The 23,794-nt window shown below is 39.2% G+C and overlaps 1 protein-coding gene across 1 annotated transcript in view; it reads left to right on the forward strand.

Moving 5' to 3' along the window:
• The window catches only part of NSMCE2 (NSE2 SUMO ligase component of SMC5/6 complex), a 225,997-nt gene that overhangs the window by 32,985 nt on the left and 169,218 nt on the right, over nucleotides 1-23,794 (forward strand). Inside the window, exon 3 of the mRNA XM_024741044.1 lies at nucleotides 14,919-15,025. Within this exon, the coding sequence (XP_024596812.1) occupies nucleotides 14,919-15,025 (107 nt within the window). The remainder of the gene's footprint in view (nucleotides 1-14,918; nucleotides 15,026-23,794) is intronic.

Consider the following 23,794-nt stretch of genomic DNA (forward strand, 5'->3'; position numbering starts at 1 on the left):
TAAGGGAATACTTTAGTCATTCCATATGCTCACCAACACTTGGTCAGGGTACGCTTTAGCCATTCTGTTAGATACGCAGTGGTATCTTACAGTGTTTTAATTTGCATTTCCCGGGTGACTGATACTGTTAAGTACCTTTTCGTGTGTTTATTTTGCGTTCATCTCTGGTGAAGCGTCTATTCAAATCTTGTTTCCAGTTGTTTGGAGCTATTTTTTATTTTTTATTTTTTTGAGTTTTGAGAGTTCTTTTTGTATTCTGAATACAGTTCTTTATCAGATATATGATTTGTGATACCTTCTCCCAGTCTGAGCTCTTAACAGATTATTTTGAAGAGCAGAAGTTTTACATTTTGATGGCATCCAGTTTATCAATTTGCTGTCGTATGGATTGTGCTTTTGGTTTTGTATCTAAGAAATCTTTGCCTAACCCAAGTTCCCAAAGATTTTCTTTATAATTTTTCTAGAAGATTTATAGTTTTACATTTAAGTCTGTGATCCATTCTGACTAAATTTTTGTATGTGGTGTAAGGTAGGGGGTATAGATCAAAGTTTCTTTTCCTGGTTTTTTTCTTTTTGCATATGATAGCCAGTTGTCCCTGCATCATTTGTTGAAAAGACTATCCTTTCTCCACTGAATTGCATTTGCTTTTTTGTCAGATCGGTTGTCCATATATGTTGTATGTTTGTACTTCTGGACTCTGTTTTATTCTGTTGGTCAGTCTTTATCCCAATACCATGCTACCTGGATTACTAAAGCTTTATAACAAGTCTGGAAATTGGATAGTGTTAGTCCTCCAACTTTGTCATTTTCAAGGTTCTTTTGGCTTCTAGGTCCTTTGCATTTCCATATAGATTTTAGAATTCGTTTGTCAATTTCTACAAAAGGTCTGCAGAGATTTTGATATTGTGTGCCCTGCAGCCTGGAAACTCCCTCAAGACAGTAAGATGGGCCAGTTATAGGTCTTATCTCATATGGTTCCAATCACTCTCCTTCCTTCTTCCTTGCATAAGTCTGTTGTCTTGCAAACCACTTTTCATTTGTTTTTTGTTTTGTTTTGTTTGTTTGTTTGCGGTACACGGGCCTCTCACTGTTATGGCCTCTCCCCTTGTGGAGCACAGGCTCAGCGGCCATGGCTCACGGCCCCAGCTGCTCCGTGGCACGTGGGATCTTCCCAGACCGGGGCATGAACCCGTGTCCCCTGCATCGTCGGGCGGACTCTCAACCACTGCGCCACCAGGGAAGCCCCTCATCTGTTTTTATTTTGAATTTTTTGTGTGTTTCAGGCAGGAGAATAAATTTGGTTCCCATTATTCTGTCTTGGCCAGAAGTGGAAGTACTATGGTAAACTTTTGATAAACAAGAGTAGCGTCACTTGTACTTGAGAATTTGTTAACAACATGGGAAAAGGATTAGAGGGGAAAAGATATTGGAAAAGGAACTCATTAAGGAAGCAAACCAATAATATGAGAAAGAAACAATAAAGATTGAAATTAAGGCAGCTGTAGTTGGAAAGGAGATAATAGTTGACTTGAGCAGGCAGAATTGATCGAACTAGGGAACTAGTTAAATGTATTATGTGCTAAAGAGAGGAGTCAAGATGACTTCAGGGATTAGGTCTTGTATGTGGTTTATTTGTGTTTGGATGCAGAGACTGAGTGCCTGTATGTGGGATGTGATTGATTGGACCCTCCCATTTTATAAATACTACTGCAGTGTTCCAGAGCCACTTAGTTACTCATTTAATATTAATAGTTCTTTATTTCTTACTTTGCAGTTCATTGTAATTGTCATCCAGAAACCGATACAGTAGTGGGAGATAATTCCCATTACAGAAGTAGTTTACTTCATCCAGCAGAGTTCTCTGAGACATTTCTAGTCAGTTTAGGTGTTTATAGATTATTATTTCTTTGATAAAGAGGCTTTTTTTTGAACTCTTGAATTTTATTTTTTTATACAGCAGGTTCTTTTTTTTTTTTTTTTTTTAGCAGGTTCTTATTAGTTATCCATTTTATACACATGAGTGTATACATGTCAATCCCAATCTCCCAGTTCATCCCACCACCACCACTCCCGTGACTTTCCCCCCTTGGTGTCCATACGTTTGTTTTCTACATCTGTAGGCTTTTAAAGAAGGCAAGACAGAAACAGTATTTGGAGTCACTACTGATTTAAGTCAGGCAAAGTGAAAATAAAACATCTTAGAAATGATGAGATAAGTAATGAGAAAAATAAGAATGACCTTATAAAATCTCTGAGACATCTTTTCAGGATCTTGTACTACGCGGAGGTACAAACATAAGGAAAAATGCTGATTAGATGGGACAGTTACTATAATGCTTGTAGTAAATTATGATAGACGTATTTTCTGGCGCTGTCAGTGATTTAAGATTGATTTGCCATTGTTTTCATGAAATCAAATATATGTTACCTCCCCAAAATAATTAACATAGCAATTATCCTGCAACAGATAGGAGCGAGGAATACAGTTGTTCCCTCTTGTGACTGTGGCGCTTCCACTCTTAAAGAAACGTTTCTCAGACAGAATACTTCTCGTTTAGACCAACACTTGAGAGTTAGGTAAATGACAGAGATTACAGTCCCTGTCACCATAGGTCTTATGATCTAATAAACTTCTTATCATATCTCCTTGAACTTAATTTTATAGTTTTTGAGGACTTAATTTCTGTTTAATTAAAGTGTTCCTTAATTAACTTTCTATTTTAAAGTAGGCTTACCCCATTTGTAATTTTTTTCTTGGTTTAAATGTATTTGAAATGAGTACGGTGATATGCTGGTCTAAGGTAGTTGCTATTCATTACCCTTATTTTGAGTAGCCATCTCATTTTATGAACTTACTTGATGTTTTTGTTCTTGATCATCCTAGTTTCTCTCCACTCCCCCATCCCCTGTTTTGTTGTTGTTGTTTGGTTTTGTTTGTTTGTTTGTTTTTGACCAGAGCAACTACCCTGATACAGTAGGAATGCTTTCTGCATAGATCTTAGGAAGGCATTCGGCAAAGTCTTATGACATGGAAATGGGTTATGCCAAAAGGATGATGATTACTGATGATAACTGCAGTTAGGGGAATGGACTCTGTTATTTAATCGACCCTGATTTGCATCTTCCCTCTGCAGCTTGTTACTTGTATGATGTTGCTTCAAGGTACTTAACCTCTCTGAGCCCATTTTTTTTCTTCCATCAAAGGAATGACAGTGTCTTATCCACAGTTATTGCAAGGATTGAATGAAATGATGCATGTAAATTGCTTAGCATAATGTCTGACACATAGTAAATGCTCAGTAAATGTTAGCTATTATTTTATTTAACTTCTTGGGAAAAAAACTAAGGTAAGGTTGTCAAATTTATGGATCACAGAAAATAAGGGAGGCTACCTGATATTTAGATGACATTTTGAAATTTGGAAAGACCTCCGCCTCCTGAATAAAATGGAGTAACAGCTTTCAGAAACATGAAATTTGACAATCTTAAGTTTTGAATCTTTAATTGAAAAATTCAATGGTACCAATATAGGAAGGGAGAGGTCTGGCTTAATAGCAGTTCCTGTTGAGTTTTTTGTTTTGTTTTTAATTGACAAGGTCAACCCAGGATCACAGTGGTACACATGTAATAATAGTATTATCATAGTCTTAATTGGTTAGCCTGTGGCTGTAATTATCGTTTTTTTTTATTCCAGAGTCCATCTTTAAAAAGGGACACTGGTACATGAAGCGTGTTTAAATGAAGGCAGGAACTTGAAGGAACTTGATGATCATTAGTTATTCTGATGAAGCAAAGACTCGCAGAGTAGGAGATATTTAATAGCCACCTTCAATAGTCGTTCATATCTTTGAAGGACTGTGAGCTGGAAAAGTTGACTCTGTGTGGCCCAGCAGGTGGCTCTTCTGTAGCTCTGGAGTTGAGGACCGGGGTTCAAGTTCTACTGACATTGAGGCATGACTTCAGTGGCACCACTTCACTTCTCTGAGCCTCAATTTCCTCAACCATAGAAAACAGAAAGTAAAATAACTCTACACGGAGGTTATGAGGTGTAAATGAGTGAATGTGTGTGAAAGAGCAATTCAGATTTATTGTTGTCATTGCCTAGAATTATTCTAGGGAGGCCCTGAATCAGCTCTCTCTTTGGACCAACTCTAATAATTAGAACCGCTCAGCAGAGTAATAAGCTTTCCCATAATACCAAGAGCCAAACAAAGGCCACATAGTTATATCAGGGCTTTTTAGAAATTTTTGTGTAGAGTGGAAATTTGTAAGAGTTCCTTGAGGGAAGATACAGTGTTTATCTTGTTCACTGCTCTCTCCAGGGCACCCAACACAGCGCCAGGCACATGGTCTGTGTTTCGTAGGTATTTGTTCAATGAGTGGATGGAAGTTCCCCCATTAACACTCATATTGTATTCTTTGTTTAGCATTACTCTTTTCTTGTATTTAATGTTTGTGTTCTTTTCCCAGCTGTTTTTGTTTGCCTTTATGTTATTTTAGAATGGATATTTTGACTAAATATCAAAGCATATTTTGACTAAACTGAAGCAGCCACTCATGGTTCTTTCTATTCAGGCACATTTACTGGCGACTAGGGCACAGAGAGAATACTGATATGATTTTCAATGTCAGGCATTGTGAGATTTGTCTTTCTCCAAGTATGGCCATTTAAAATTTCTTATTTCTCTGCTTCTGTAAGTATCTTAATTTCTGTAGACCTTTTTAAGAGAGGATGCCTTATATGTAGAATATTTCCATGGGATTGCATTCCCAAGCACCTCATAACAATGATTGTCTCTGGGGAGAGAATTTGGGGATTGGAGACACCACCTTATTGTTCTGTTTGAATTTTTCAACCATGTGCTTAATTACTTTCTTAACTATATGCCCTATTACTTTGCAAAAGTGAGGTGACTCGATGACTCCATAATTCAATAGATACTAGACCATTTGAATAAGCTTTTCAGAGAATTTATGCTTATATCTCTTTGCTAAGTTTTTCATTGGGCAGTTTGTCTTTTTCTTGCCTCACTGTGTTTTTTATTTTTTATTTGTTTTTAATAGATACTAGCTCAAGTGAAATAGGTTTGTATTGGGGAATATTGCAAAGTACGCATAGTTAACAGTAAAATAGCCTTCTTTTATTTAGGGTCCACTATGTTTAAGACATCCTGTTGGGTGCTTTACCTACATTCTCATTAAATGTTTTCAGTGTTCACATGAGGTTTAAGCCTTACTTCCTTTGGTCTTTGCTGCCATAACTTCATGCCAGAGCTTTGATGTTGAACCAGAAGTCAAAGCCAGGCTTTGTTTCTTAAGCCTCCTGGGCCTTCAGCCCTCCCACTGTAGCTAAAACTTGGGCATAGTCAAGGATTTGAAAACCAGAGAGAAATGGCTGTCATTGAAATTAAATATGTTGGCTGGAATGCTGCTGTAAATACTGCTTGCTGCCTTGAATTCACTGTTTCTTTCCAGTCTGCCAGGGATTAGATAGGAACAAATGGACAGGAAGGGTATAGAAAAAGGATTTAAATCATGTAAAAGACAGACTTGACCTTGAAGATTCGAGGGGCTTATAATAGCTAGCCAAAAGAGGTCTGTGGATATGTTTTACAATGATTGATGCCCATAGCCTGAGATTCGTAGTGCTTTTGGTGACTGGTAGAGACTAGATTGTATCCAGAGATTGAGTTCTAAGTTTAATTCTTCATAGAATTTACTTCAAGCAATATTTTCAGTTATACCTTTACTATGGTGGTTTATACACATTCTAAGGAAATATCTATCTATATAATGAAAGATGGTCTCCATTGCTTTGGGGTAGAATTATTTAAGTCAGTCAGTCAGTCTCTCCTTCACTTTCTCTCACTCTTAAAAGAAGGTAATGTTTAGGAGAATTTCTTTAGCCAGAGAACCGATTATTCATTACTCCATGACTTTTGCATGAAGTGCGTTTTACTTATTTCTATGTGGTAGTTCAGACACTACTGCACATGCCTTCCGTGCTTCAGGCCAGACCTGAGGGCAGTTCCTGAGTCTACCACTTATTAACCGTGTGACTTGGGACAAATGATTTAGCCCTAGTGAGCATCGGTTTCCTTATCTTGAAGTGATGTTTACTAATACCGACTCCGACAAAGGCTGAGTAGTGTGTTCATCGTGCCTGGCCCGTAGTCAGTGTGCAGTGAAGATTTCATCTATGCCTCCCAGGGTTTTTGTTTGACCATTTAAACTGTAAATCAGCCTAGGTGGAGAGGACCGAGGGCATTTATTTAGCCTCTGCACAAGCCGGTAAACATCTGATGCACACTACCCTTCCAGACACATTCACCCCCTCACTTGTTAAACCTGTTAAACCTTCTGTGGGCAGGCTTAGCTGCTCCTTCTTGCTTCTAAGCATTTTCCCCTCTGCCTGGCCTGTAGTAAGTGCTCAGTAAGCATTTGCTAGGTAAGTGAGTTTCTGGACAGTAGTGTGTGGGTGGGTAGGATAGCGGATTGTTGACAAAGCTTCTCATAGAGCGTTGCAGTCTTGTGAGTTTAACTTCATGCTTTGGTCTCTAGTTAGTAGAAACAGCTGAGAGAGTTAAAGAGATGATCTTCACTTGATTCTTTTTGGTTCTAAGGGCAAAGTGCTTTCAGCGTTTAGACTAACTACATTTGCAGAGTAGTTATCCATTCTGTAATAATTATAATGGCAGATAACATTTTGTCAGTGCATACTGTGGGCCAGGCCCTGTGCTGATCATTTTCTCACTTAGTCATGTTGTGAGTTAGATACTGTTATTGCACCCATTATACAGAAGAGGAAACCGAGACTCAAAGTTACGTGCTAAAGACTACACAGCTAGCAAGTAACATAACCTAGATTTGAATGTAAATGGACTCCAGAGCTGGCTTTTTGAGTTACTGTATTATATAACTTCCCTCTTCTGTATGACTATGATAAGAAAATTGTATAGGGGGTAAAGATGATTATAAAGGTCAGTATTTCACAAAGATTTCCCCCGTATTCACTGAGCTTATAAAAGAGCCAGCTGCTTCCTAGTTTGTGTCATAAACTGTTACACTTTTCACTATTATTTCTGGTGGGAGGCAGTTATGTAATGTGGATTCAATTTTAATTTTACCACACTAATAATATCTGTGTGGAGGAATAATGGGGACTAAAGTACGGGGTAGTGAGAAGTAAGCAAGTTTCTATTAAATATTGCTCAAGCAGTGAATAAGTCATTAAATTTGACTTCTGATGAATATATAATGATTGCTTAATACTAGGCTGCCAGGAAAAACATACACACACCCACTCATAGAGGAAGGTGTGTGTGTAATATATATTGCTTGAGATAGTTGGAGCTATATTTTAAAAGTGGAAGGGTTTTTTTTCTACAGAAGGAGGGAGAGGCAATATGCTTTATACTGCCATTTATTTGAGTTCATCCAAAAAGAAGAAATTTCTTGCTTACAAAATATAGAAGAATCAAGTTTTAATTGGAAGAGATTAGGAAATACTTATTCCCTGTTTCAGAAAGTAAAAATCTCCCTATGTGCCACCTATTCTAGGAAATTTAAAACATAAATTGGGCGATTCCTGGCCTCCTCTCCTTCCTTCCTCCTTTCCAAAACGGACACATATACTTTATGGCACTGAGAATTTATCAGATCCTTCTGAGTGTGTGATTCATGTGGAATTGGAGTCACAGCCCCAGAAGAACACTAAATGACTGCTTTGTCTGAAAGGTTTGGTATATTCCTAATAAAATGCATGGAGTTGAATTTATTCAACTATATATAATTGGTATTGTTCCTGTTCAGACATGCCTATGCATGACTTTGTAGAATAAAAAACACCTGCTTCTGTGGTTTTTGTTTGGTTAGGACAAAATCTCAGGAAGCAACTTGACCATGGGCAAAACTGCAGTTGAATCAGGGACAGAAAGTTGGAAAGGACAAGTAGATGAAATTTGTCTTGAGGGTGTGCCGCCTGAACACATACACCTGCACACGTGTCCTCGTTGTAAAGGTAAAGAGGGCTTATGGACCAAGAAGGCGTGACGCGTCCGGTCCTAGTCTGGAGCTTAGGGAGAATTCTGGAAAACGACCCTGTGGCTGAAATCATAGGCAACAGCAGAGCAAAGGAAAAAGACATCCAGTAGTGTAGAGAGGGAGCCTAGAGATAAAGCTGGGATGGACATGCTAGGGGAAGGAGGAGGACAGGTGTCTTCATCGTCATGTTTGTTTCACTGAAGGCAGTTCTGCTGAAGACTTGAAGGACGTTGAGGGAACTTATTTGGCTCTGGGTCCTGTGTGCTCCCGGACCTGCTTCAGCTGTGCTTCCCAAACCTTAGGGCTTAGGCCTCAGGGAAGAGAATTTATTTTCTCTCCAGTGCATGGCTTAGGCTGCTCCTCAGGACAGCTGTGGCTTGGGAGGGGCCTTACTTAGAATAGTTGGTCAAGAAGCTGCACCTCTTAGTGGCATCAGTTACCTTCCATTCTTGCTGAACTGGTTGCTGGTATGGAAGAAGAGCTTGACTGGTCTGTTGACCATGCCCATCTGGACTTGGGGAAGCCAAGATAAAGAATCTTCTTTATCCCTATTTTTTAACCAGTAGCCAAGAAAGTGGCATTATGTGGAGCAAATAAGGCGGGAATAGACACTAGACAATCTTGGAACTCACCCTGGATAAACTCTCATGAGTCTGAACTGTGCTACATAAGAATTACCATATTGTTAAAGGCTTACTACCTATTGATACCTTGTTTAGCCACAGGGGACCTGAAATTTGTCTCACCTGAGTCTGCCTACATCTGTGAAAATAGCTAGTCTCCTCCCTTGCTCTCCTCTCTCAGACCTCCCTCTTCTCCCTCATTTTGCCCATCTTTCACTTTTGAGACAACCCGCATTGATTGCTAGTTTCCATATAATTGTTTTGCTTTCGTAAGTGTTCGTGCCTCAGCCATTATCTTCCTCCCATTGAAGTCTCATGAATTTTAAGTTGAATTTGATTGCAACACTAAATCACCCATTTCTGCTTAATGTTCTTTATGTAACATGTACCTTTAATGCCTTATTCAGCACTTCAAAATGAAAGAATAGTAATAGTTCTCATAGTGCTGTTAGTGCTTTCTGACATTGAACAACAGGTGACATGTCTAATGATTAGCGTGGCTGCCTAGATTGCATAATTACAGGTTTGTTTGACTTTAGGAGAATCATATGCAGGCCAACTGCATCCATTCAGATACTTCTTATGCTAGATAAATATCAGAGCACTTCAGTCTAAAAAGAGGTCCTCTTTCAGCGATTATCACTCTTTAGTTTTCTAGGGCTTGCCAATGAACAGGAAAAAACAAAATGAAACAGAAACCATCCTTAAAGAATGGGTTTAATTCTGTGGCCCTTCCTGGTCTAAATGACACTTTGTGAGTTCTTCAGGTCCTGTTAGCAGCGCATGGTGTTTGGGATAGCGCTGAGCAGGGTCACTGGTACAGACAAGGCACGTTTGCCACGCTACTGGCGTCCTTACAGAAGCAGTTATAATTGTTTAATACAAATCAAAGATTATCTGTGCCCTCTGGACTTAATTTGCTGGGGCAGGGGTTAGGGGGACATATTTCAGCGAGTTATTGAACTAACTTCTTGGAGCAGTTTCTTAATCGGTGTGCCAGATGTGTCACACCGGTCCCACCGAGTCTCTGAGCTCTCCCCAGGAGACCTCCCCACATATTTATTGGCTTGTAAATGAATGTTCAAGTGTATCATTTAGGTTCATTTGATTAACACAAGCAAGGGTTGATTATAATAAATTAATGCTCCTTTAATGGCACATTGAAGAAAGGAGAATCTTCCTAGACTCCCAGACCCCGCTTGGCCAGGGGAGGACAGTCAAAGACACGGATAATAGGAATGGTTTTGACACTGGGCTCCACTCAGAAGTACCTCTGCATGTGAAGCCTTCCAGGGCTCTTCCCTTCCCCTGAAACAGTTCCCTGTTGCTGCCCTTGCATGGCTGCTACTTCCATCTCTGTTGTTGCTGGTGCTCTTGGCCTGGTACAGATTGACTTGCCAGCTGCTAGAGCTGACTTAGTTATTCTCCTAGCATTCAGTGGGTGACTTGGTTACTTTTATAGCCCCTCCAGTTAGCCTTGCTGATGGGAAGGATCACTCTCTTCACCAGTGTTAAAACTTAGCAATCTTCTAAAAGGGGAAGATCATTTTCTTTTTGTTGTCAGTTTCCTCTACTAAGGAATTTGGGAAAGCTTTTCCCAAATGTGATCGGACTGGGCCCGATCACATCTGAGTGGCGTTGGCCAGTGTCCTACTTGGAATAGACCACTGGGAGCTGAGATGAAGCTCAGGGCCATGACTTGCCCCCCAGTCCCCCCCACCCCAAGGGTTTGTTCCCTGGATATCCATGGAGGAGTTGGAGGTGCTTGTCCTTCTCACGTTTAAGCACCTTTTAGCACAGGAGGCTAGTGTACATACTTTGCAGCTAGAAGGTCTGAGTTGGAGGCCTAGCTCAGCCACTCACTACCGTTGTGTCCTTGAGCAGGTTACTTCAACTGCTTGGTGCTTCGGTTTTCTCATATATAAGGTGGAGCTAAAACTACCTTTCTCTTAATGCTGCTGTGAGGTTTAATGTAAACAGAGTACGCTAAGTAGTCCTGGCTCATAATAAAGTGCTTACCAATTGTTAGGTACAGCTATTATTATTATGTATATATATTTTATCATTGCAGTTACTTTTTGGCTTGCAGAGGTGTGCTACAGTAATATTTGCCTCTCTGAGATTGTCATTCTGTGAATTTTAACATCATTTTTGTAATCTCCCCCCCACACTCAGCGCTGGTGCCAACCTTTTTCCTGTGGAAAAATCACACTGAAAATAGAACAGGCAAATAAGTTTATATTACATGTCTTCTTTGCATTTTAATTCAATTGAATATCAGAGGCAGGACAATTTCTGGTTTGGTGAAAGTTTAATTTTCAAATTTATTATATGATAGCCATATAAGAATATTGAAGGAAGAGTTCCTATAGTTCTTTGTTGGATCCATCATTCTTGCCCTCAAATGGATTAAAGTCTGTTTGGAAAAATGAGACAAATTCATATAAGAAAACAAGATTGTTTATGGTTCAAAGTGCCAAAGTATCAAGTATAGTTTTTAAGATAAATTAAGTGAGATCCTTCTAGGCTGGCAGAGTTTAAAAGCAGGTAGGGCCTGAGCTCAGCCCTTGAAGGATGTGTAGGATTTGGTTGGTGTGGATTTTTACGAAGGGCTTTCCCTGTGAGAGTGGGAGAATTTTGGTAGTGGGATTACATACTGTGGAATGAAGGAGCAGGGAACCTCTAGCTGGTCAGTCTCTCTGCACCTCCCCAACGCCCCAGCCACTTTTTAGTCAACAGCCAGCTCCCTGTTTATGTGTTTATCCCTCTTTTCCTCCTGAGTTCTTCAGGGCTTTATTTAGCCTTTTTCATGCAACACTATGCTCTTTCCCCACCTCAGTTCTTTAGTGGAACAGGACACATTCCCTGTGCCTTCCTTTGCCTGGTATTTCTGAAACATGAACACAAATAACATACTTAGAAAGAGGCTTTATTGTAATAATAAGGGAGACAGGGGTTAACAACTACTTGATACGGATGTTCTCATGACCTGTCTTCCAGATGCCATTGTGGGAGTCTCTTGTCTTCCGTCTCTAGTCTCTCCAAGCCCTTTTCCCCAGCAGATGAAAACATTGACTTGAGCCGGAAGTTATCTGACTGAGCATCACTTCCAGGTGTGGTGTGGTGTGGTTCTCGGTTCTTCTCAGGAGTAGCTTCCTGCTCTCTTCTGGTGTTTCCCCTTTGTCGCCTCAGGCTGCACTATTCATCACTTAGGTTCTTTAGCTTGTCCCAACATTCTTGGGCCCTGGAGCCTTAGCTGAGGCTGCATGTCCGCAGTTGGCCTCCTCAGGTACTTCCCTTAGGCTTCGTGCCATCAAATACTGGCAGCCATCGCTCACCTTCTCCTTTGCAGGGAAGGTCTCCTTGGCCTTGTATTTAAAATTGTTATCTGGTTCAAGTCTTGCTGTTGTCTATGGACCTTGATAATGAGAATCATCATCCTGCTTACTCTGAAAACTTTAATGTCGAAGGCATATTTTTAAGTGCTTTAAAAAATTAACTCATTTAATTCCAGAGGGAGGTTGCCAACGTTATGTCAATTCCTACTGATTTAAGCCCCTGACACATTTTTATTTCTCATACTTGAAAGACTTTTGCTGCTGATACATCCTTTAGTGAGTTTCTGTTTAGGTTGAAGTTGCCACTAATTATTGCACTTTTGATAAAGCAGTTTATGCTGTTAGTCTCTGCTCAGGTTACCAGCTTGACCCACTTTTTCAATGGTCCCAGTGTCAGAATCTATTACACATAAAATATACTGATTCCACTAAGAAAAGGAAAAAAACACACTCACACACACATCATCATTTCCTTTAACTAGATAAGGTTTGTGTGAAACCGGGCGTCTATTTTTCTTTCTTTCTTCTTTTTTTTTCTTTTTTTCATTATTTTAAATGGGAAAAAATTAAATTACAGGCCAACCCCAAACCCCTAACCAATTTACTTAAATGTAACTATATATAGTAAAATGCCTGTATAAGTCACAACCCATCATTATTAGGATATAAATTGTTTAAAATTCTCTTCCTGATCATCAAGCAATTAATAGGATTTTTAACAAACATTTGTTGTATATATGGCAATAGATACACGTTGGTACCAGCAACAGCTAAGCAACATGTCTCTTTCATTGATGTTTGGAAATTTTCAAACGGTCTAACAATTTTATATGGAATATGACTTGAGACCTTTCTCATATACCGCTTTGTTAAAAATGTATTTAATTTGGGGAATGTAAATACAAATTTTTCTTATATAAACATTGCCCCTTCCCACTCCTCAAAAAAAAAAAAAAAAAGCTTATATTGAGGGATATGAATATTCTGTGAAGTCTGGGTGTTACCAGCCAAGAGATATTCTACCAGAAGATATTTTATGGAGGGTGCTTATAATTGACTACTGTAAAACTAAAGCATAATTTAGAAGTCCAGGTAAATCATTTTTTAAAAGCCAAATGCATGTGGGTTTTATATTATTTCATGACTTAGAGATGAACTGTTGTACTGTTCTTCAGAGTAGACAGGAAATACTGCCATTTGTCTGAGCCAAGTTATTTGAATGAAGAGTCTTTGAGTGTGTGCATCCCCTAATATGATTTAAGGACTCCAGTTTTATTTTCATTTCTTTCAGCTTTTTTAATGTTAATGTTTTTATTATCCTGTGTTCTCTATCTTTTCCCAATCTATTATTAAATTGTGTGTCTAGAGCTTAAAAAAAAAAGTTTAAAAACACTTTGAAGAATATTATCTTGCTTTTCCGATCTACTAGTCGCTTTCTATAGTCTCCTGTTTTCTGAGGGTCTTTTAATTTTTAAATATAGTAAGTATAGTTGTTTCATGCTCTGACTGATATCTGAAACATTTGGGAATCTGTTTCTGCTGATTTTTACTCTTTTTGGCTTGTTTTCTTGTGTTTTTCCTTGTAAGGTTTTTTGTTTTGTTTTTATTTTTTTCCCCCTGTAATCTACTCATTATCCTTAACAATTATTTGTAGGGTTATTTGAGGCCTCAGATACAAGTGTCTTTTCCAGAGGGGAGTACGTGTGGGTACTTTCATTGTGAGACCACCTCCTACCAACATCAGAGCTCAGGTTCCCAGCACCACTCAGGTGAGGGGAACCCAGGCTGCAAACCCAGGCTGTGGCTTGTTGATACAGTTTTTCAGAAACATGTTTGTTTTCTCTCTCTCTCTCTTCCCTCTGTTCTGCTCAGTGGCCAAGGCCAACCTCCCTGCAGCCTGGAGGAGCAGAGTGGGATTACTTACGGTTCATCTTTATTCTGATGAGTGGGGACCCAGTTTACTGGGGGAGGGTATGCAACTTTGATTTCCTGTGTTCAGCTTCTCTTTTTTTGGTTTTCCCTAATTTTGCCCTGGTTGTTTCTTACTATCTTGTGACCCTTTTGTTTTTAAGGAGATTGCTCTTTTTCCTATTTTATCCAATCATTTTACTTATTTATTCATTTTTATAAATTTATTTATTCATTTATTTCTGGCTGTGTTGGGTCTTGGTTGCTGCATGCGGGCTTTCTCTAGTTGTGGGGAGCGGGGGGCTACTCCTCACTGCCGTGCACTGGCTTCTCATTGTTGTGGCTTCTCTTGTTGCAGAGCACGGGCTCTAGGTGCACGGGCTTCAGTAGTTGTGGCACATAGGCTCAGTAGTTGTGGCTCACAGGCTCTAGAGCGCAGGCTCAGTAGTTGTGGTGCACGGGCTTCGTTTCTCTGCGGCATGTGGGATCTTCCCCGACTAGGTCCCGAACCCGTGTCCCCTGCATTGACAGGCGGATTCTTAACCACTGAGCCACCAGGGAAGCCCTCCAGTCATTTTAGTTGTCTTCAGTAGGAGGATTGGTCCACATAACCCAACCTACCATTACTAGAAGTGGAAATCTTCCTTATTTGATCTTTAACAATACTACAAGGTTCATGTGCAGATATATAAGTGGGCTGCTTCAATGGATGAGGGAACTGAGGCTGAGAAAAGTGTAGTGGTTGATTTAAGATTGTCCAGGTAGGTGGCACAGCCTGGAACTCCTGAGTCTGAGTCTACATTTCCACCTTTGAGACTTTTTCTACTGGGTGTCTTCTTTGAATTTTGAATGAAGCAGGCATATATTGAAGGCATTTTAAAAAATATGCAATACCTTTACAAAATCATTTAGATAGACCATTGACTGATAAATTATGTTGGTACAGCTTTTTCCAAATACGGCATTTTAAATGGAAAATGATCATTGCTTTCCTTTCTTTTTCAGCTGAAGTGAGTAGTGAATACAGTATGGATAAGGCAATGGTTGAATTCGCAATGATGGATCGGGAACTAAACCATTATTTAAAGGCTGTTCAATCTACAATAAACCATGTAAGTTTATACCACTCACCTAGTTATATTTGGTTACAGCTCACTGACTTAGAAACACAAATCAAAATTCTTTTCTAACCTTTAATAATTTCTTATCCTTACTGTAGTAGCTATTAATCTCTTCTTAATCAGGAAGTTCATAGAATAGGAATCTTAAATATTTTCCCAGATAGGCCACCTAGGTTTAATTAGGATATTACATCTGTTTTAGATTTCCTTGCATTTTTTGGTCTCGAATTTTTTAGTCTAAGCCTCCTTCGAATGTGAGCAGTTTTTTATAAAATGCTACAAATTGCGTAGGACTTGTTTTTATTGTTATATTTGCTTAAGCATACAATTGAGACCAGGTTTAGTTACTCATTCTCCAGCTTTAACGAATATGCAGCTATTGCAAAATTCATAGAATCAGATAATAGGGAGAGGTTTTAGAGCAAGGTTACAAATAGAGAAGCATGGCCTTTTTTTTTTTCCAGAAGCCAAACTTGTCTTTGTTGGCTCCAGCACACAAGGCAGTTAAGGTGGGAACACAGCAACATCCTTTTCAGCAGTACTGTGTTGAGCAAGAAATGAGCAGTATGATTGCAGTAATGCTTCTGAGAAGTGCTTTGTCCTCAGAGCAGTGGAAACTCCCCTTTGAACTGATTTCATATACCTGTGTAATAGGATGTCTTGTACTTCTGGTTTCTTTATTTGCTTTTTCTTACTTCTATCTATGGGAAAATTCCAAAAATAAAATGCTTTATAAGATTGGCTACTATTCAGTGGGAGATAAATTTTTGAATATGGTTTAATACTAAGCTATAGTTAAATGGGTATATATGTTCATGGTTATATGCAGTTTTTCTGTTTTCTTTCTTTAAAATTTTTTTTCTGTTTTTTTTAATGGTTAATATTTATTAAGTGTAGCAGTTGTGACTAACTTAAGAATGTCTGCTTATAGCCAAGTAATACACTTATTCAACTTGTACATTTCTGGTGTTTCTAACCATTGTGACTGTCTTGGGACTGTGAATATTCCTTCCATAGGAAAATATGAAAATGATGTCATGTTAGATTCTTCAACTAGATAGCAAAGCACTTAGACCAGAGGTTTTCAACTCCAGCTGACCCCTAGAAACAGCCAGTCCCTACCCTACACTAAAGAGATTCTGATTTCATTGATCTGAAGAAGGATTGGGGCACCAGTATTTTTTAAAAACCCATTCTGTTATGTATCCAAGGTTGAAAACCACTGCCTTAAAAGAACAAGGCTGACTTTATAGAATAAAGTGTGTTCGTTACCAAAGATCAGAGTTAAGCTTATAGATCAATCCTGCCTTGACCCTTAACATTCTATGGAGGTTATTTGATAGGCTTTTCTATCTTTAACCTTGATGTTTTGCAAATATAACAGCACGATGTACATTATAGATAAGAAAACAGATTTTGGAAGTTGAAGAACTTAATGTGGATTTTTTTTTTTCTATTAAACCCTAGGATTCACAGATATGTAAGGTATTTTTACGTGAAGAATTGGACTTTTCCCCCTTCAAAAAACTGAGTCATAAAAAAAGAAAAAGCAACGCTCACCCTCATGCACATTCAGTAGTTAATAGCATTTCTTTCATCCTGAGGCCTCATCCCATTACACCCACCCTACTAATCAGGAAAGAATATAATTGGAGTTTTATCCAGCTTTTCAGCCCTAACCTTACGCTAGACTATGGAGTAACTTGGATTTAGTGATTCTAATGCTTGTCGGGAAGGTCCCTGGTCTTTAATAAGAGAACACATGTTTATTGCGGTTTTTTTCTCATTCAAAGTTGTGCTCTCTATATAAGCTTGATATGAGACCAAGAATAGCAAATCATAGTTTAATAAGATTTCTAAGACCTAAAACCATATAGGGACATAGTGGGGATGTGACCATTATATTAAGGGGAATATTTTACCCTCTTTATATACTGTGTACTCTTTACATAGTATGGACATTTATGGACATTGCTATCTTATTGCCTGTTTTGATGAGAAATAAAGAATGAACAGCAGATTCAGAGAGTCCAGAATGGTATAGCTGTTCTGTGCTATAGAAATAGCAGTGGTCTAGGGATCAGAAATTCTTCCAACCCTGGTGCTTCCATTTTCTAAGTTATGATCCCGGGTCAAGAAACTTAACCTCTTGGAATCTCGTGTTCTTCATCTATAAGATTCTTGGCCTGCCTATTTCACAAGATTATTATGTGAATCAGATTAGATATTGTGTATCAAACACTTTGACATTCATAAAATTTGATGGAGATAAAGATACTATTTTATTACAAACCCAGATTTCCAAACATACTCCTGAGGAAGGTGGAACTGGATCTTTCTTAACGAGTACTTTGCTCACTTTATTTCAGGGCTTTGAAATAAAACTTTTATTGGCTTTGACCTGTCCTCTGGAATTCAGGAATCATATAGGATTAGCTATAAGCGGGTAAAGTTTACAATATGAGGTCTTTATGATCTCTAAAACAAAGAAATTGTTTTAAGTCAGATTATTAGGAAAGAATACAGAAAATAGGAGCCCCTGTTGAGTCTCATTTCACTTCTGCTCTGTCATAGACTTTTAAGAGCTGCAGTACTTCCATTCCTGTATCATTTGCCAAGATTCTCATCCACCCCGTGGTCTTTCTGTTTATGAATTTTCATATAGTCATAGAAAGTTAAAAAAATTTTTGTCATCATCAAAGAGCATTAAAGTTTATCATTTAAATAAAGATCTCGCTCCTGCTCTCACCTTCACAGAATTCTGAAGGTTATACACCGCTGAAAAGGTTTTAGAAGTTTACTTTGGAACCTTAGATGTGGTTCAATTTACCAACAATCCCTGGGAAGTCCCTTTGGCATCCAACAGAAGCTCTCAGATTGCCTTTCTTTGTCCTTTAAGAAAATAGAGCTGCTAGAGCTGAAGAATAGAGCTGAAGACTTTATTTGGAATCAGTATTTATTTCAGCGCTCTGAAACTTAAAAAAAAAAAAAAAAAAAAAAGGGACTTTGTCCCAGCTGTTTTGTAGAGGGAATATCATGCAGTGAGCACCTAAGGGGGGAAAAAAAAATTCCCAGACAGTCTATAAGTTATTTATAAAAACTTTCAGGATAAGTGGGCTATATACCTGTCACAACTCTTTAAAACATGTAGAACCGTAAACAGAATTTCTGTATGAACGCTTTGGAGACTTTCAGTCATGAGACTACACGTGATGAAAGTGTTTTGAAAGGTATAAAATGGCACATAGATATGCTATGATACACTTACTTCTTTTATTGCTGTTACTGCTGAGGAAAAACTTCTCTCAGTTTCATGTTGAGAACAGAGTGATGTTCTGAACATTAGCTTTTGATGACCTAACGTTCCCTTCCTTGATTTCTAAGCTTTTGTTATTTGAGTATCTTGAAGGGGCACCATTGGCTGGCTTTTTGTTCTCAAACATTCACTGAACAAATATTTTCTAAACATACGTGTGCCAGGTACTTCTAGGTGCAAGAAAGAGGAGGTCAATCAGCAAAGCCCATATGATCTCACCTTCAGAATGTCTGAAGCCTAGAGAGGGAGACAAACATTTAACAAAGAACAATACAGATGTTATTTAATGATTGTTGTGCTGTGTACTACAAAGGGAAAATAAAGTTTTCAAGGAGTTAATAACTCAGGGGGCATATCTGCTGGGGGGGGAGTGGGTTGGTGGTTAGGGGACTCCTTCCTGATGAAGTGATATTGAATCTAAGATGAAAGTCAAATGAGCCTCAACATGGGGATCATGATATATAACTTCCCTGTCTATGTGACTTTTGCATGAAATGGAAGCATCTTTTTTTTTTTCCTCAGTGTCAGAGTGTCAGAGTGCCTTGATCAATCCAAAGGCTTAATTTGAGAAAATTAAGCCAGAGAAAGCCGATTTTTATACATAGAAAGTTTAAAGTCTATAGAGTAGTTGAGTAACCTACCTAAGGTTGGTCGAGGATTCATTCATCCACAGATGTGAGAGGCTACCATGTGCCAGGAGCTGTGCTTATTAAAGCAAGTTATGGCAGTAGTTGATTTAAGAATAATTTCATTACCAGTATTCTGCTTCTCAAGCCAGTTCACTGGTCAAATGGGTTATCCCTCTTGAAGTGAGACTCTTTATCATGTATTGAATAAACAGTGGTAATACCGTGTATTTCTGGTTCTGGATTTATGTGGTGGTTTTAAACTAAACGTGGAGTCCATCGTGGGCTTCAGATTCCAGAGGGTGGGCACCAGCTTAATTCAAGGAATCTTCAAATCTATTCTCAGGTATGTGTTTTTTCAAATAAGAGATGATAAAGCGTCCACCAGTATCGTTGGGGTGGTCTTCGCAACTTTTTTATAGTGTTAATTCTCATAGTGAGAAAGGATGGGCCCCCTGAAGCTAAATGACAAATGACCTAACAGGTTCAGATTAGTTGCAGATAATATTAGCAGTCAGTGGTAAAATATATATTTCCTGTGCTTTTTGATGAGCAGCCTAGTCCTAGAGTTTAGCAAAAATAACTAAAGCTTAGGATTCACATTATACTTTGCATTTTCTTTATCATGATACTTAATAGTGCAATATTACTGCAACAAACTTCAAATCTTAAAAGAATTGTCAGATTTTACCTATATATGGTTCTTTTAGTAGGTGCTACCTTAGCATGTTACTTTATGGAAAATCCAGAGTGTTGTATTTTCTTCACCTTCCTCTATTACTCTGTTTTGGGCTACATGCATCTTAAGAGATTATCTAAGATTTGGAAGCATTTGAATCAGATTGCTGCCACATATTTGTTGTGTGTGTGTGTGTTTTTTTAAATAAATTTATTTATTTTTATTTTTGGCTGCGTTGGGTCTTTGTTGCTGCATAGGCTTTCTCCAGTTGCGGTGAGCGGGGGCTGCTCTTCATTGCGGTACGTGGGCTTCTCATTGTGGTAGCTTCTCTTGTTGCAGAGCACGGGCTCTAGGCGCGTGGGCTTCACTAGTTGTGGCACGCAGGCTTAGTAGTTGTGGCTCACGGGCTCTAGAGCACAGGCCCGGTAGTGGTGGCGCACGGGCTTAGTTGCTCCTCGGCATGTGGGATCTTCCCGGACCAGGGCTCGAACCCATGTCCCCTGCATTGGCAGGCGGATTCTTAACCACTGTGCCACCAGGGAAGTCCCTGTTGCGGTTTTTTAAATCAGTTTTTTATAACAGTTCCTACCAAAAGCGTAGGGAGGGAGGATATTTTTCTTCTTAACCTAACAGGGGCATTTAGTTGCTGGATCGGTTTATTGTGTTGTTTCTTATAAATCTGTTCATGGATATGTCCTGTGTACTGTGACTTTTACTTGCTAAGCTAACCTGAACATTTAGTCTGCATTTTAAAAGTAGCATGTTGAGAGTTAGAAGAGTGGAGATATACCTCACGTAAGTTGTTGAAACCAACACAATCTCAGATATAATAAAAGAACAAGGTGGGTCAAAGGTATAGCTTACCTCAGCCTTGACATTATGCAACTAGTTTAGAATGTTTTTAATATCACTTCCCTATGCCTCTTCACCCTTCACCCTTCATCAACTGGTAAGCTTTGCCTTTCGTAAATCTTATTTTAAAGTTACCTTAACATCTTCTGCTTTAACATGAAATCTTATGAGCTATCTTGTAAGTTGGGAGTTACTATTTTAGTTATACCAGATTTGGGGAGCATTTCTCACTTAGAAAGCTAAAAATTTATAGTATCGGAAGAAAGTTCCAGGGCAGAGGATGTGATTTATTGGCTATCACCATCTTCTGACTGCATCTAAGAATGCACCTCACATTGTGAATCATTGACAGAAGAGGAAGCAGGGTAAATTTATTTGGGATTATGACAGTTGAGGACAGAAGATTCCTGAGCATGAGAGAAATGACTGTTGTCAGCAGAATAGCAAGAAGGTGAGAGAGGACAGTGGAATTAGTGAGAATCTCTTGGAGCCAAGTGGGAAAGTACTGTGGAATCCCCCTCTTCTCCACTGCCCGCCCTCCATGGTGGTGTGTGGTCTCTTAACACCTTTCCTGTCAAAGTTAACAGATGCTCCACATATAAGCCTTTTCATCTGTAGGAATATTGCCCAGATGTGGAAATTAACCAGGGGGGAAAAAAGTTGACGTAGGTATTCACTCTTCAGCCTCTTGGCCCTGGAATGTGTGATTACTGGTAATTAATTTCTATTCCGTTCCTTTAGAACTCCCTCTGTAGTTATTCCGAAATTAAGGTTGTGTTTGGTAGCATTTTTTCTAATGCTAACAGAGAGAGTTAGGTCTGGATATAGTATTTCACTAATTGAGTTGTCTCTATAGGAAAGAATCCAGATATAAATCTCTTAGGTTACCAAGTGAAGTAGCTACTAATAGGTGAACATTCTGGTCTTGTGCCATATTAAGACTTCTTATCATGGGTAGTTTATAGAAATCCATCTTCGTGTTTTTTAGGTACTAAGCGTTGGATTTTATTCATAATTATAAAAACGTTTACACTCTACTGGGTCTTAATGTGCCTCTAATGCAGCATTTTCAGAAGTTTGCTCTGTAATACTAATTAATCGCGATGTGAGTAAGTATAATAGGAAAAAAGGATTTTGTGGTCAAATAAGTTTGGAGAGTGCTTGATTAAAAGAATTTCCTTAAAGACTCCAAAGCCCTTAATATGCTTTTATGCACTGTGATTCTCCAAAGGAGGAATATTTAGTAATTTCCTAACCTTACTTGAAAACCTCTTTGGGGGAAGGACTGGTACTCTACAGAACCCAGTTTGGAAAACGCTTCTGTAGTCTCAATCCCTGTACCTTAGAGAAGAGGCTAAAAGATGGATTCAGCAATTTGTGGTAGAGTTTTTGTGACATCCAGGGAACTGGGGAGTATATCAAACCCCCTACCTAAAATGGACCTACAAGATGTTTCTATGCAGAAGATCAGGAAAGGGCCAGGACTCTGAAAAGACTATGTGTTATTCCAACAGTGAAAGAGAGGAAAGAAAAGTTTTTAAAAACATTCAATGGTTGCTTGGCTATGTCTCTTTGAAGCCAACAAGACCCCCAGTGTGGGGTATTGGTTCAGGAAAGTGGAGAGAAGGAAAAGTTTTCAAGGAAATGAAGAGAGGAGGGGATAGTTTAGGTAGAAAGGACACAGCAGCAGTGTGGACAGAAAAAAGCATACAGACTTTGAAAGACCTGGTTCAGCACAACTCTCAATGCTTATTGAACACCTTGGCCTCAGTGGTACTGGGCAATTCTGGCAGGTAACTCCTTGAATTTTTTTTTTTTTTTTTTTTGGCTGTGCCACGCGGCATGAGGGATCTTAGTTCCCCGACCAGGGATCGAACCCACGCCCCCTGCAGTGGGAGCTCGGAGTCTTAACCACTGGACTGCCAGGGAAGTCCCACTTGAATTATTTAAATGATGTGAATGTTCTTTAATATAGCAAACTCCTGCTTATTTCTGACGTTGGGCATAGTCCGTATGTAGCATCAAACCCTTATTTTAGATAATCACTTGAGCCTCCTTCCATGTCAGACTTTTCACTGTACTTGATAAGTATTAAAGATCTTGAGATGTTGGCCATTCCCCACTATCTAGCAGTGGTGCTCATGGGCAGTGAAAGAGTGTAGGCTAACTGCAGAAGAGAGATGGGAAAATAGTTTGAACCACGGAATGGATCACCAAATGTTAAGATTCACTGTAAAATGAATGCATTTGCAGAGTGTGGAGTTGAAAGCAGTTGCTTGTTTATTAATCTCATAATTAAGCTGTTCAGTTAGCGCCAATAGTATGCTTAGTCTAATGAAGAGACAAAAGCCTCTTGACATGTGTATATAAAATAGCTACAAAATAGTACTAACAGTGAAATAGTTTGACACAGACAATAAAAACATGCTTAAGAAATTCAGAGTAAGGGAGAAGAGCCTTTGCTTAAATTCCGGCTTTTCTACCCTCTCACTCTGAGCCTCAATTTCTTCTTAAAGTGGGGGTGATAGAATATAGGTCAGAGAGTTCTGGAAACGATGAAAAGTGATAGCATGAAAGCACCTAAAACAGTTCTGTCAAGACTCGTTTATAAAGTTGCCCAGAGAGTTCTGTAAAGGAGAAGTCATTTCCTTTGATCAAATTTAAATAGTATCTGAAGAGGAAATTTGAGTTAAAATTTAGACAGTAGAGTAGGCTGCAGGAAACCGTTGGGAAAGGGCAGAGATGATTATGTCCTTGAGAGGTTGAAGGAAGGGCTTCTTTCCTTAGAAGGAGTCTTCTGGTAATGGGGGCAGAGAGGATGTTGGGGGGAAGTTGGTGCTCATACTGTTGTAAGCCAAAAGGATTGGGCAGAATATGGGGGAGCAGGCCAGTGAGATGCATGGCATTTGGCCAGTTGGATGTGAAGTCCCCTGATCAATAAGTCTACTTCTGTCTGTAGCAATGACAAAGAGACTGCTCCCTTTAACATATGCTAGTTAGGGTTTCCCTGGTGGTGCAGTGGTTGAGAGTCTGCCTGCCAATGCAGGGGATGCGGGTTCGTGTCCCGGTCCAGGAAGATCCCACATGCCACGGAGCGGCTGGGCCCGTGAGCCATGGCCGCTGAGCCTGCGCGTCCGGAGCCTGTGCTCCACTATGGGAGAGGCCACAACAGTGAGAGGCCCGCGTACTGCAAAAAAAAAAAAAAAAAAAAATGCTAGTTAATGGCAATGGAGGGGGAGCCACACTAGAGATACGGACCAGACAACTAAGTGAAAACTTCGGTAATT

Source organism: Neophocaena asiaeorientalis, unplaced genomic scaffold (assembly GCF_003031525.2).
Source record: "Neophocaena asiaeorientalis asiaeorientalis breed wild unplaced genomic scaffold, Neophocaena_asiaeorientalis_V1.1 scaffold177, whole genome shotgun sequence".
NCBI lineage: Eukaryota > Metazoa > Chordata > Mammalia > Artiodactyla > Phocoenidae > Neophocaena > Neophocaena asiaeorientalis.